Genomic DNA, 14,390 nt, shown 5'->3' on the forward strand with positions numbered 1-14,390 from the left:
TTAGTTTTCTTTTCTCCCTTATTGATAGCAGAAAGTTTATCCTGTGGTCTGATTTCATGCTGTGTCCTCTGCAAGGCAACTAATCTCTTCCATGACCTCTTTGCTCTCTGTTGCACATCACAAACTCACCCTTTCTGTTGGACAGCATCATCTAAAACACAGTTCTGGGAGAAAGTGAATAGCAGAGTTAAATTGCAAGATTCATTGACTCTCTGTGGGGAAAAAGGACTTGAGTCTTGTCTAAATATCAGTAAGAGAATCCTGAAAAATATACATCAGTCAGCATGTCATTAGCTCAGTATAGCATAAAGGAAACAAACATACTTGAGGCAATTTTGTCCAGTGGGCAATAGAAAACTGTCAGAAATTCACCAGCGTAATATTGATGAAAAATCAAAATAAAGAGAGAAGGTATTCAACTTAGGTTGCTGCTCATCTGGCAAAAAAGCCTTTTGTTTCCAGAGGTTATAAGTGAATTTCTGATTTCAGGCTCATAGGTAGGGGTTAGTGTAGCATTTTCAGGAATTGCTATAGACAGTTACAGATCATCTGAGGTAATTAATTGATTCTTACTTAACAGCAATAGAAACAGCAGCCCAGTCACTGAAACAGTGTGAAATAGATTATGGAGACAACTGAACATACTCGCAGTTAGAATGACACAATGATTTTTTCCGAGTTGATCTCCCTTTTTGGCTGCACTGTACTGTGGAAGTTGGAAGCTAGATATTTGTTTCTAGGAAGACTAAGAAGTAAGGAGTTTTAAAAATCTCACCTTGTAATAGCAAAAATATGAATAAGAGGTTTTTACATGAGTTTTTGATAGCTCTGGTTACAAGTGTATTCTGTGGAAGTGAAGGGAGGTACCATGTATCTTTTAGGATCTGAAGGCAGCAACCATAGTACTCAAGCCCATATTTCCCACTGAAGACAAAGGGCAAATCAAATCACCATTGCCAGGTGAATTGCATGATGGAAGGTTCTGCAGCAGCTCTGTGCTCGACTGACCAATAACAATTCAGTTCCAGCAATATTTAGCTTTAGCAAATGCTGTGCTGTCCATGAACAAACTTAATTAAAAGAAAGCTGAGTCCAGCTTACACAGCAGACACAGCAATCTGATAGTTTGCACAGAGAGAAGAAATCCTGGGCTTATATAAACTGTGAACTCTTTTAAAGTTCATGGTTTTAATTAAAACAGTACTTATAAATAATACTCCACTGTGGAGCTGATACAGGCATTTGTGAGAAATAATTTCCTACAATATTTTTTGGTTTTGCTCTTCATAAGTTTGGAGTTTGTTTTGCTCTTCATAGGTTTGGGGTTTAGGAATTTACTTGTTTGCAATTTTTGGACAAAATTTGGTAGAGCAATCTTTGATAGTTCTGGTTACAAGTGTATTCTGTGGAATTCTGTTGCAAGTGTATTCTTGGTCTATGCCTTGTCTAAGGAGTAACTGCAAAGAGTGTTTCAGTGATGGCCCAGTAATGCTGGGTGCCCAAGTCACATCTTTTCTGATTAGATGTCTCCAGGAGAAGGATTTCAAGTGGCAGGAGTTCTTTTCTTGGGTCATTATAAAGTTCAGTAGTGCTTAAATTTACGTATGTGAATAACCAAAAAATACTTTTCCAAAACACTGGGAAAATTCATTTCTTCAGAATAGCACTTAGAAGTGTTTTCTGTGTCCATGTGCAGAACCACTGTGTCTTTTCAGAAAGTGACCTCATTAACAGACTTTTGACATGACTTAATGACAATCAAACTTATACAGAAAATGGATGCTGCAGGTTTAGTTTAGCTGTATTTATAATGTTTGATGGATTTGGCTAATTATTGCTAAATAGTGTTTGCATAATTATACTGGGGCCAAATCTCCTGTGACTTTTTGGAAACACAACACTTAAATTTTGAACCATCATCATAGTGTAAACATCAGGGCTGGGCACAGAAGAAGGAGAATTTATGAAACATGCAGTCAGCACTAAGTCTGAAAAGACACAGCAACTACTGTGAAGTCGATGTGTCAGTGTGAGAGATTTAATATCTCAAGATGTTAAATCTTTGTGTATTGGAGCCTTTGGAAGACCATCAAACAACACAGAGATTCTTTTGAAGGTACCTAAGACAAAATAAGCTGCTTTGAATAACCAAATGTCCTCTGTTCTTCAGTATTTTCCCTGTGAAACCATCCGTGTTTAGACAGTCTTGGTTGAGGAGATAGCTCATGCTTCTGACAATGCCTAATGCAAAAAAATTTAAAGTGGAAAAGGGATAAAGCCACGCTCAGTAGAGATAAGCTTGGGGGCATCATGCCAGTGTGTGAGGGATAGTGTGCTAGCGAGATCTGCTGTCTCAGTGGAGAGAGGGGATGGGCATCCATGCAGGAGCAAGAATACAAGGGTTATTGATGTGTTAGAAACCTCAGAAGCACCTGAGAGTGTAATAGGCAGGGCTTCTTCCCAAAAAAAACATGTTTGGATTGATAACCAACTGGAAGGTAATCTGACTACTGCCATGAAAGAAAATAAAAATTGCTTCTATAAATACATCACCAATAAAAAGGAAGCTAAGGAAAATTTCCATACATTATTGAATGTACAGGGAAACAGTGACAAAGAATGAGGAAAAGGCTGATGTACTTAATGCCTTCTTTGTCTCAGTCCTTAATAGTAAGACCAGCAGTTGTTCAGGTGAGCTGAAAGATGGGGATAGGATCAGAATGAAGCCCATATACTCCCAGGGGAAAGGGTTAGTGTTCTGTTATACAAGTTCATGGGACCAGATGGGATCCACCCAAGGATACTGAGGGAGCTGACATAGTGCTCATTGAGCCACTTTTAATAATTTCCCAGCAGAAAGGATGTGGTTGACTGGAAGTTAGCAAATGTGACACCCATCTATAGGGACAGGAATTTCTGGGGATATACAGGTATGTCAGCCTGACCTTGGTGCCAGGGAAGGTTATGGAGCAGATCATCTTGAGCACAATCACACAGCACATCCAGGATAGCCAGGGCATCAGGCCCAGTCAGGATGGGTTTATGAGGGGCAGGTACTTCTTGACCAACCTGATCTCCTCCTATGACAAAGTGACACTTAGTGGATGAGGGAAAGACTGTGGGTGCTGTTAACCTAGACTCAACTGAAGCCTTTAACACTGTTTCCCACAGTCTCTGGGAGAAACTGGCTGCTCATGGTTTGGATGCATGTGTCTTCACTCGATAAAACCTGTGTGAATGACCAGGACCAGGGCAAGGTGGTGGATGGAGTTGCATCCAGTTGGCAGCTGCTCACAAATGGTGTTGCCCAGGGATCAGTGTTGGGGCCAGGCCTGTTTAATTTCTTTATAAATGATCTGGATGAGGGGATCGAGTGCCCCCTCAGTCAGTTTGCAGATGACACTAAGTGGGGCAGAAGTGCTGATCTGCTGACGGGTAGGGAGGCTCTAGAGAGGGATCTGAACAGGCTGGAATGATGGGAAAAGGCCAGTTGTGTGAGGTTCAACAAGGTGAAGTGCTGGGTCCTGCACTTGGGTGACAACAACCCCACTGAACACTGCAGGCTTGATGAGGAGTGGCTGGAAAGCTGAATGGTGGAAAAGGACCTGGGGGTACTGCTTGACATCCAGCTGAACATGAGCCAGTGTGTGTCCAGGTGGCCAAGCAGGCCCATGGCATCCTGGCCTGTATCAGCAATAGTGTGGCCAGCAGGACCAGGGCAGTGATTGTCACCCTGTGCTCAGCACTGGTGAGGCCACACCTCAAATCCTGTGTTCACTTTTGGGCCCCTCACTGCAAGAAAGACATTGAGGGCTTGAAGTGGGTTCAGGAAAGGGCCATGAAGCTGGTGAAGGTTCTGGAACACAAGTCCTGTGAGGATCAACTGAAGAAGGAGGGGCTATTCAGCCTGGAGAAAGGGAGGCTCAGCTGCGACCTTGTCATTCTCCACAACTGCCTGCAAGGAGCTCGTAGCCAGGTCAGTTGCACCAGGGGAGGTTCAGATTGAATACTAGGAAAAAAAAATTCACCCTAAGGATTGTCAAACATTGGAACAGGCTGCCCAGGGAAGTGGTGGAGTTGCCATCTCTGGAGGGATTTAAAAGACAAGTCCATGTGTCAGGTACAGACATGGTTTAATGACAGACTTGGCAGTGCTGGGTTAAGGGATGGACTCAGTGATCATAAAGGTCTTTTCCAACTTAAACTTTCCAAGATTCTGTAAAAGAGCTTCAGAAATACTCTTGACAAGGAGGCCTGCATTACTTTTAGCAGTTTTCTTCAACTGTATCTGTTATATAATTAATACATTGTGCACTTATAAAATCCATGTGAAGTTTAGGCTTTCTGTAGAGCATTGTAAGCCTTTTGGTGTGGTCCTCAACAAGAGAGTGAAACTAGCCAGCAATCAATAGTTAACTGGCCATTGATTTAGCTTTCTATATTGTTAAAGATGTGCCCACACAAAGGAAAGCAAATAAGCAAGGAAAAAGTCAAAGGGAGCCCTGGCAGCTGCACTTCATTCATTTTGTTCACTTCATGTTACTGCGATGATGGCTCAAAATATGTCATTGGCAAATCTGGAAGGCTGCATTGTCTGGACCATTGCTATAGCAAAGGTTTCATGAGAGTTTTTTAGTTTGTTCCTTCTTTTTATAAAACAAATATGTAATGTAAAAAAATCTTTGAAAGCAGGACTAGTGTAATTTAATTCATATCAGTGTATCTTCATTGACTGGGAGGGCACCACGTGCTGGTACAGAGGCACATCCCCAACCCCTACACCACAACCCTTCCTTCCCATCCTCACTGAGGAGGAAAAGGATTTCCTGCTGTCACTTCTCTGAAACCAGAGGGTGATGGAGTTTGGGGTGACTTTCTTTTAACTTTCACATTACTAGCACATATTCATCCTATCTAGCAGTGATTAAGTAAGTTAGGAGCATCCTGCCATGCCTGAATAGGTCAGTGAAGAGAGAACATCTCTAAATATTCCTTGAAGACATTAGGTATTAGAGTGGAAGTTAAACACCAGGATTATAAATTCAGTACCTTACTCTGAAACCAGGCATCTTTTGTACATGTGAAAAAATATGCTATATTAATATGAAAAAGCAGCAAGACTAAATGGAGTAACAATAGAAAAATGGGGGGAAAGTTTTTTCATTCTGAATTTTGTTCTGTGAATCCAACCAAATGTGCATAAGATCAGCTTTTAAATTAATGTCTGTTTCAGATGTCCTGAAAAGTTCTCATGATCTGCAGTACTAAAAATGTGAATATTAAAAATATAAAAAATAAAACAAGAATTATTGAATGTGAATCTTCTGAGGGTAAATATTACATGCTTCCTCTAAATTTAATTTAAGCTTAGTGGCTATAAAAGCTCCAATTTAGAAATAATTTAATAAACTGAAGATGAGACTGATGCTGCCATACAACTGCAGTTTTCAGAATGGTGAGCAAACACTGGAAAACATGTGAAATATCACATAAATGTTTCCATATAAATGATCTGGTTTCATATATATGGATCCACATAAATGGCTTTTTCTATAAAAAAACATGATTATTTTTATCTTGAGGGGATACAGAAGTTCAACCTAGATCTTTAAAGGAGACAAGGAGTTAAGTGCATAGGCTGAAGATCTGGGCAGTAGCCATAAGGCAGAGATGAACTAATTTGAGGAAAAAACTGCTTAAAAGGTGTTTTGAACCTGCATCTAAAAAGACAGAACTGTGTTTCTAAAGGTGAGCTGTGATATTGACCTGTGTCAAAATGAGTATAATGAAGATTCAATTTATTAAAGACAAGCGAATAAATAAATATTGTTATATTGATAGTACTATTGATAAATAGTATAAATATTGATTATATCTTTTAAAGGAGGGGTTCAGAATCTCATATTGATCCACATGCAAAGTTAAATTCCCAGAATAAGTTTGGAAGATGGAAAAAGAAATCATTTGAACTCATAATCAGTGCTTGGTTTCCTAGAGCAAGCTGCTCTAAGGAGAAATAAATTAGGTTCAGTAAAAGGAATCGGTACATAAGGTTTCCAGATAAACCAAACATACTTAGTTTCCAGTCCTACTGAGATCACAGATTAGAAGAGTTTTGAGTTCCTTTTGGGAAAAAAAAAAACATTGCCAAAAGCTGTCTGCCCCTCCCTACACGTGTCTTTAAGGAATGCATTACCAAATGTACTGCGTAAGGAGCTTTAGCCTCAGCTCACACAAGAAGGAATTGTTCTTTCAGCTTTTCACGCCTTGCTTCCAAAGATTATCTCAAGATGGGAGGGAAAATCCCATCTGAACGTTGTCCTTCCTTTCAAAAGTGTCTGGGAGGGCCCAGCAAAGCAAACAGCAAACTTGGAGTTGTAGCACACACCCCACTAGGGTTGGGTTTGGTTTTGTTTTTTCTTTTTTTTTGTTTGAAGTGCTGTTGGTGTAGTGTACTTCAAACTCTTTGCATTACAAACTTCTTTTGCTTCCTTGGCACAGGCCTTGGGAGCTGAGTGACTGGCCCAGTTCTTGCTTAAAGGCAGTAACAAAATTTCTGGCTGTTTCCCCAGTACAACTGCTCCTGACTGCTGAACTCCTCCAGAGCCTTGCAGCAGGACACCTGCTCTGTTGACCACTGGAGTTGGTCTGAGCCAATCTAAAACATGGGCTTGACCTACTGCTGGTTTGCAGTATTCACAATTTTAAACCTTCCAATTTTAAGATTGGATTTTTTTTTTTCAAATTGGAATTAAAAAAATAAAATTAATCTTCAAAATTTTAAGCCTTTCTAGGTGTGGTTTTGACCACTTTGAGAGTCTCTATCATACACATCCCCAGCCAGAATGGTCCAGCTGCAACATATGCATGCAGCTAAAGCCCCTGGAATACAAGGGCCAGAAGAGCTGAGGTATTATGCTCAAACAATGATGGTGAAACAGGCTGCAGTGGGAGCAAAGGGAGTTGCAAAAAGCCATGCACTTCTCTGGAGAGGAGCTTAAATTGACTTAATTTCTTTTTTCTTGTTGTTGTTGGCTCATTCTCTGGCACTCAGTGTACCCACGCAGACTGGCACAGACCAGGGCCCCAGAATGAGCTTAGCCTAAGGTGTGAGGCTGTGCCAGGATTTCCTAGGGTTGGGATGAGTTTATCCCTGCTTCTTTGGGGCTGCAGTGCAAGGGCAAACTGCATGTGGAAAATCCTTGGGCTATCAAATGGGAGATCTTGGCTAAAATGAACGTCTGTGAGGACAGCCAGGAAGAGGCTTTTGATTGTGCCTTGAGACTGCACCTGCAAGTTTGCATGTCTTGAGCGTGGTTCTTCTGCAGTTGGCACACACATCAGGCTGCACAGTTGCTTCACCACTCTCTTCATGAAGCAGCAACTTGGCCTGGTGTTGTACTCATTATTTATCTGCATTTGGCATAGAGCCTGGGAAAGGCAGAGGAAGTGTGCTGCCACACTGCAGAGAGCCTGCAGAGACCCCCTGCTCCTGTGAGCCTCCAGGACAGTGGTCAGCTGCAGTGGCTGTCCCTGGTCCCCCTGGGGAGGCCCTTCTCACTCGTGGGGGATTAGATCCAAGGGACAGGTGTGCTTTGGGAAGGCTGCATCAACAGGTGTGTCCCTCCCCCCTGGTGCAGGGCCAGCATGGTGTCTCTTGTGTGGTACAGAGGGGTAAATTTCTTCACTGCAAGGGTGGTCAAGGATTGAAACAGGCTGCTCAGGGAGGTGGTAGAATCACTGTTCCTGGAAGTTTTTAAGAAACATGAAGTTGTGATGTTTAGAGACATGGTTTAGTGGTAGACCTGGCAGTGTTAGGTTACTGATTGGACTTGGTCATGGAGATCTCTTCCAGCCTTTGTGATTCTAGGATTCAATAAACTCGTTAGCAAAGCCCAGGCTCTGCTTGGCTGGTGGCCCCACAGTGCTGGCTCCAAGTCTCCAGCTGTGGGGCATCCAAGTCACGGTGCTGTTGGAGTTGTTTGTGGTGAGCATGTGGCTTTCTGCCACCCACCCTTTTGGTTCCTGCCCAGACTGTTGGGGTCATAGGATGGAGATACAGGTCTGAAGTGACCTTCAGTATCTAACAGAACACTTTCAGCTCTCTCACTGATGACTGGTCAGTCAGTGCATTTTGGGACTGGAGACAATAATAAATGAGATTTTAGTGGCCCAAGATGGGAAGTAGCCTTTTTTTAATGTCTAGTGAAAAGTCTTAGAGAGAATTAAATGAACCACAGGGAGCCTGATCCAGACACTAACATCACCATCAGTCCTGCAACCCCAGGAGCTGTTCCTTCACTGAAGGCAGAAACTGAGCTGTCAGCTGTTAGGATTATGAAAGACAAATAGTTCATGGGGTGCTCAGGTTCATGGTTCTGGTTAGGCTTATCTTGTCAACAAACAGGCACATTTTGAACAGCAGGACACTTACCTTTGACAGTGAAAAGCTCAGCAGCGTCATGGGGATAGGGAAGAGAATATCTCACATAGGAGCTTGGGGAATCTGGGATGGAAAGGCTTGGGCAAAATGAGAGGTGTGTGTTAGGACCTCCGCACTGAACATCAGAGATCTCTACGCAACTGAATAAGATCACAAGGAGCCTCAGTGCCAGAGGCTGGGAGTGGGACCAAGCCTGAGAAATAGGGACTCATGAGGGTAGGTGGCAGTGGGGTCTGGCTGCACAGTGACAGGACAGCTGGGTTCCAAATCACCCCTGTAAAGCCTCCTCAGCTCCTGGCTGCATTACTGTGGAGGCATTTCATCTTGTTTCAGTTGGTTGTGTGATATATGGCTTCTGTGGGCTGATAATTCTCTCTAAAGGAAAGGGGTATTTCTCTAAATGCTATATTTGTATAGTAAGGAAAAATAATGTGATTTTTTTCATTTCTTAGAAAACACTGTTGTGTTGCAGAGGTAGCATGAGTGGCCTCATCTGTCTCTCTCTGTTTGCAGTATTTATTTATCACATTGATAAAAGATAGACTTGGCAAATCCCTGTGAAAGAGTGACTATGGTCTGCTAGTCTTTCATTTATCCTCAGAGTGTAGCTAACTTTCCATGGATATTTAAAACAACGACATTTAATCTCTAGCACAGTTAAAAGGCTTATGTGTTCCTGGTTCAGAAGTGAAACACGTTGGCAACGGTTCTTATTTATTTTATTTGTATGACCCAGCTTGAAAACTGAGTAGTCAAAGGAGGAGTTCTCATTTTAATGTGCTGTGGGACTGAGTTGCTTCAATGAAAGCAGAGGCTGTCGTGAAGTTACTGATGCATAACTCCGCTTTTCCACATTAGTCTGGTCTTTGGCTACAGGGATTTCATCAGCATTTTTTTTTCTAAATATTAGCAAGAAATGTTAATCCTTGAGCACTGATTGGTGGATTAATCAAAGCTCTTAACCAATCAATCGGTAGAGGTTTGCATAATAATGGAATTATTTCTGAAGAACTGAGCCAATTGGAATTGCAAAACTTTCTGCTTCAATTTGCTTTTTGAATGCCTCTGCTTTACCTGCCTCTATTGCTCACCCTTTCAAAGTACTGAGTAACAATGAGGATGCTTCCAAATTCCTACATGTTTCATTTTTTGTATGGTTTTGGGGTGTGGAGGGTGGATAAGGGGGAAACTACCAATAAAACTTACATAGCTTGCATACAGAAAAGGGGAAAAAAGTAAAGAAAAGAAAAAAAAAGAGACAGATAAAGAAAATTATTTGCATTCTTGTCTCCCTGCTTTTCCCAAAGCTAAAAGTGTGTTCTGAAGCTCATATTCCTTTTCTTTTCTTGTCTACCTCCCCTCCAGGACTGTTTGCATGATTTTCCTTCCATTGTCGGTACTGTAGCACTTCTGACCCCTCACTAGCATCTTTTGGTTACTGGAGAGGAACTAGCTTTTGGATGTGTATAAATGTAAATTGATGTGAGAGGAAGGAAGATGACTGCAGGGAAAGATAACTAGAAAGGGAAATAAGGTTTTTCAATATTTGAGGTTTGTAACTTCAGTTGAATTTGCCGTAAGTTCAGTGTTCTTGTGTATGGTGCTCCTCTCCTCTCTTCTGCCCCTTACTTAAAGACATGGTAATAACTGGGTATATTTTTATGGACAGCAGCTTGAAAACATGCCTGCTTTAGTCTTTTATTTCTGTTTTGTAAAACAGTGAAGAATTCATCATACACAGTAATGTGTTGTTTCATGAAGTAGGGAGTCTGGAGATGCAAAGCTAGAATGCAGTGGTCATTAGCCACTACATCCAAAGACAAGCATCCATAGCCCTGAGATCAGAATCCACATTAAACAGCACAACAGTATTACATGCCTCCTGATTTTGGACCTTTTGGGGTCTCTATTTACATTTTTTTTTGTCTCATCCAAAAGGGTTAAAATTTCCCTAGAGCCTGAGGTAAGAAAAGCTAAAAACTTTTTTCAGCTTCTGATTCTGGTATTTAGCTACCTTAGATTTGCCTTAGTCATTCTAGCCCCTGCAAAGATGGTGTGTGTGAATCACAGCTTGAAGCAATTTCTCTTTCCAATATTGAAGCCTTGTATGTAAAAGGCAGTGATGGAGCAGATATCTTGGTTCTGTCCTGTCCTCATACATCTTCTTGAAACAGAATGCATGATTGTGTTTGACAAGGCACATCCTCACTGATTTTAATGGAGTGAAGTTTGAAACTAGTTTAGTTAAACCAGGGCAGATGGCTGCAGGACTGTGTGTAATTTCATAATAGTGCAAGGTTGCCGTGCTGCTGCAAGGTTATTAATCTTATTTTAGGACAACTCAGCAAAAAAAGGGTATTGCTGTTGTCAACTCAATGTTGAACAGGTAGAAATTAATTCCTGCCTATTAAAATGTGTAATAAACAAATAATAATAAACTCTAATAAAAAAAATTAAAAACTCTGTCTCAGAGAACTTTCTCAGAGAAGGTGTTGTCTGGATTACTGCACAATATAATGATTGCATCCTTTATTTTTGGTTATTTAACATTAGCTGCAATTACGTAGTAATGCCTGATCCCATTCAGGCTTGTGCTGGCAGGTGATCAGATATTATGTAAAGCTTATATCAATAAAAATGGGCAGAGCCATGAAAATTTGCAAGGGCATAACTAAATTGATTTAATGCAATCAAGACCTGGTTGTCTGTAGACAAGGGATTTTTTTATTGCTTCAATACAGTTATTTTACATATGGCATCTATGTCTCTTTCATGTTTCTATGCAAGAGTTCAGCAAGCAAGAATAGGAGTTGGAGCGGTTACCAAAATGGAAAGTTTAGCCTAAAGAGCTGAAATAGAACAAGAAAGCTGCTTTCAAATTTGTTTTTTTTCAATTATTCTTGCTACAGGCTTTGTTTTATAAGATGTTTTCATTTAGTCTCAGAATAAACACGTGACCTGTGTCACCCAGGACCACAGGTTGAACTGCAGAACTCCCCCCTCCTCCCCCAGCCCAGTTAGATCTTGTTGCTTGTTATTAAGGAAGGCATTTTAGATGGGGAAAGAACAGGAGAAGATACTATGAAAAGTATTCTGTTTTCAACCAACCTTTTTCATGATGAACAGGCTGAATGGGAAGTGTTCAAGCTGGAAAGCACATCTGCTTAAAATATATGTTGAATTTTTTTTCTTTATTTATGTTAACATTAGCACATTTGGAGAAATCACGTTTTCTTCATGATCTCTTTGCTAAATTAGGACAAAAATCCAAGAACACTTGTTCATGAGAGTAATTTTCTATAAATGTGTAGTGTCACTGAGTTCAATAAGAGCAATCATGCACAGAATTAAGCACATGCATGAGAGTTTGCAGAAATTTGGCAAATATGTTGCCTTCATGAAAAGATTACCCAGCTTTTCTTCTAATGCCACTGTGAATACTTGGCTTGGTCCTATTTTGAGCAGCCCTTCTTGTACAAGTCATAAGCTATTCTACTGTGTTAAGCCTAACTGAGGATATTTCTCTTATTCTGTTGCAGCAACAAGAGCAAGATCCCACAAATCTATACATCTCAAATTTACCTGTGTCCATGGATGAGCAGGAACTGGAGAATATGCTGAAACCCTTTGGACATGTCATTTCCACCAGAATATTGCGAGATGCGAATGGAGTCAGCAGAGGAGTCGGCTTTGCCAGGTGAAACCTTTGCTCTTACTTTTCATGCACATTTTATCGCCTTTGGTCCTTTGCAGTTGCTGTCTGTTCTGTAGCTCTGAAATCTCACAGCTATGGAAGATGCAGAGTGGCACCTTTATCAGGTTGTATCCATTCTTTCCACCAGGAAATGCCAGTGTGGAAGGATGTTCATTTCATTGCTCTAAAAACTGGTTCATTCTGTGTAGATATATGTAAATAAAAATGGCTGGGAATAGTGAGCTATTAGTTCAGGATCAAGCTTGGGTAATAATAAATGTCCTACAGCAAAAAGCACAGAAACCAAGGCCTGGGGTGAACTTATTGCAGTCTTTTAGTACCTGAAGGTGTCCTGTAAGAAATCTGGAGAGAAACTAGACAGTCTTTAAGGTCTCTTCCAACCCAAACCATTCTATGAAACTGTTTAAATATTTGACAAAGATTTTGCAACAGGAGAAAGTAAACTTAGCAGCTGGAAGAGCAAAGGGTAGGAACTGTGACTGAAGAAATGTGTCTTCCTTGAAAGCTTCAGCTTCCTTGAACTGCAGCTGTGAAAAGAGCTTAAGGAGAAATATTTGCATAGAAAAAGCCCTGATGGAGTAGTCAGACATTTAGACCGAATGGGCAACATATTATTACCATGTATTTCATTGTTAGTACAGATAGACAAGGCTCCATGTTTACTCTCAGGGAATATTTACATAGATTCTCTTCAGCTTGAAACATTCTCAAATCAAATAGTTTTCTTCTCAAAAGCCAAGAAATAGAGTGCTATATATAGAAGGGTATTGAAAAAACAAATAAGAAGAGAAATTTGCAATTCTGCTGCAAATCAGTCTTCTGCTTCAAAAGAAAAGGGGAAAAAATCCCAGATCATTGTTTCTACAGAATATTCATAACACTATGCTTTGTAAGGGAGGCAAAATAACTTCTTCATCTTGAAAATTTCTCTGAAATCCATCATATCTTGGTATATCATGGCACTTCTGTTAGTGCCATAATACCACTGAGTGAAAGGAGGTCCTGTGTGATAAAATGTTAGCTTTCAAGAAAAGTGACATTGTAGTGTTACCCCAGCCCTTGATGTGAGAGGTCATCATGCACAAAAAGTATTTAGATAATATTGTCTGAATTCAATGAGAAAAGGCAAAACATTTATGCTGAAAGTCTAAGTCATGGATAAACTCGCATTTTTTGAAAATTGACTTACTTTGTGAAAATGTATTGAATTATGGAACATATTTCAGGGATCTTTAACGATCTAACTTGTAGGTTGTGTAATTCACCATGTCAGTGACAGTGGGGTAAAACCTTCACTCCATAAAAGTGTTCAGCAGATCTCCCACTGATTTGAGTGAGGCTAAAGCTAATCCAGGAATTTAGTACCATAGTCAAATGCTGACTCCTGTCTTTGCAGAATTATCAATACAATATTTAATTACATAACCAGCTGACTTTCTTTTTGTACAGAAGTGCTATCTGGTATCATTTTCCTGTATGTCAAACCAAACAGGTTGTTAATTTGTTTAGCTTTGCTTGTATTCATGAAGGCTTCATTCTAGTGTGCCTATGGCGTGGGCACCAAGGCAGTATAGGTAGGGGATGGAAGCTGGATTTCCAGTCCAAGTAAGATTTTAGAAGTTCAAATCAGTGCCCCAGGTGAGGATCCTGGCTATTCTGATTGGGACCTTTTATCAAAGCATATCTTGCCTGCCTGTGGAATATACCATGATGCTTAGCATAGCTCTAAACAGAGCCACAGAAGCACCAGAGAAAAAATTAAATCTGCATATGCTGAAATGATGCAGCATCCAGCAATTTTGAAATATGATGATTCAAAGTTATTAATTACATTTTATGATGATTAAAAGTCACTTTCTGAGTCTGCCCAATCATGGAAATAGTCAATCTCAAAATAAGCGTATTCATTCAAAAAGCAGTGAGAAGTAAAGACTGAAGGTAAGCAGTTATTGTCAGATTTTTCTTCTAAATGGGTATGACTAGCAGTTTTATAGTACTGCAGGTGGCTACTCAATCATTTATAACCTGGAGAACTTCAAATGTTCTTGGATCAAAATTATCTTAGTTATGTCTGGTGACATTAACAGCCTCCCTTGGAGTATGTGTGTACAAAACTAACTCTGAGTGAAAGTCAAGCCATGAAACAATTTCCTCTCTTTTGCATCCTTCAAAAGCAACTGAACAGATTTTCCTGAATCTTTCCAGAGCATTTCAGTGTGGCCTGAGCCAACT

The 14,390-nt window shown here is 40.4% G+C and overlaps 1 protein-coding gene across 2 annotated transcripts in view; it reads left to right on the forward strand.

Annotated features, from left to right (window-relative positions):
• The window catches only part of RBMS3 (RNA binding motif single stranded interacting protein 3), a 705,920-nt gene that overhangs the window by 537,593 nt on the left and 153,937 nt on the right, over positions 1 to 14,390 (forward strand). For both annotated transcript variants that reach the window (XM_036406615.2, XM_036406614.1), the window contains one exon: positions 11,983 to 12,140. In XM_036406615.2, coding sequence (XP_036262508.2) covers positions 11,983 to 12,140 — 158 coding nt within the window. The remainder of the gene's footprint in view (positions 1 to 11,982; positions 12,141 to 14,390) is intronic.

The sequence above is a fragment of the Molothrus ater genome, chromosome 1, assembly GCF_012460135.2.
Source record: "Molothrus ater isolate BHLD 08-10-18 breed brown headed cowbird chromosome 1, BPBGC_Mater_1.1, whole genome shotgun sequence".
Classification (NCBI taxonomy): Eukaryota; Metazoa; Chordata; class Aves; order Passeriformes; family Icteridae; genus Molothrus; species Molothrus ater.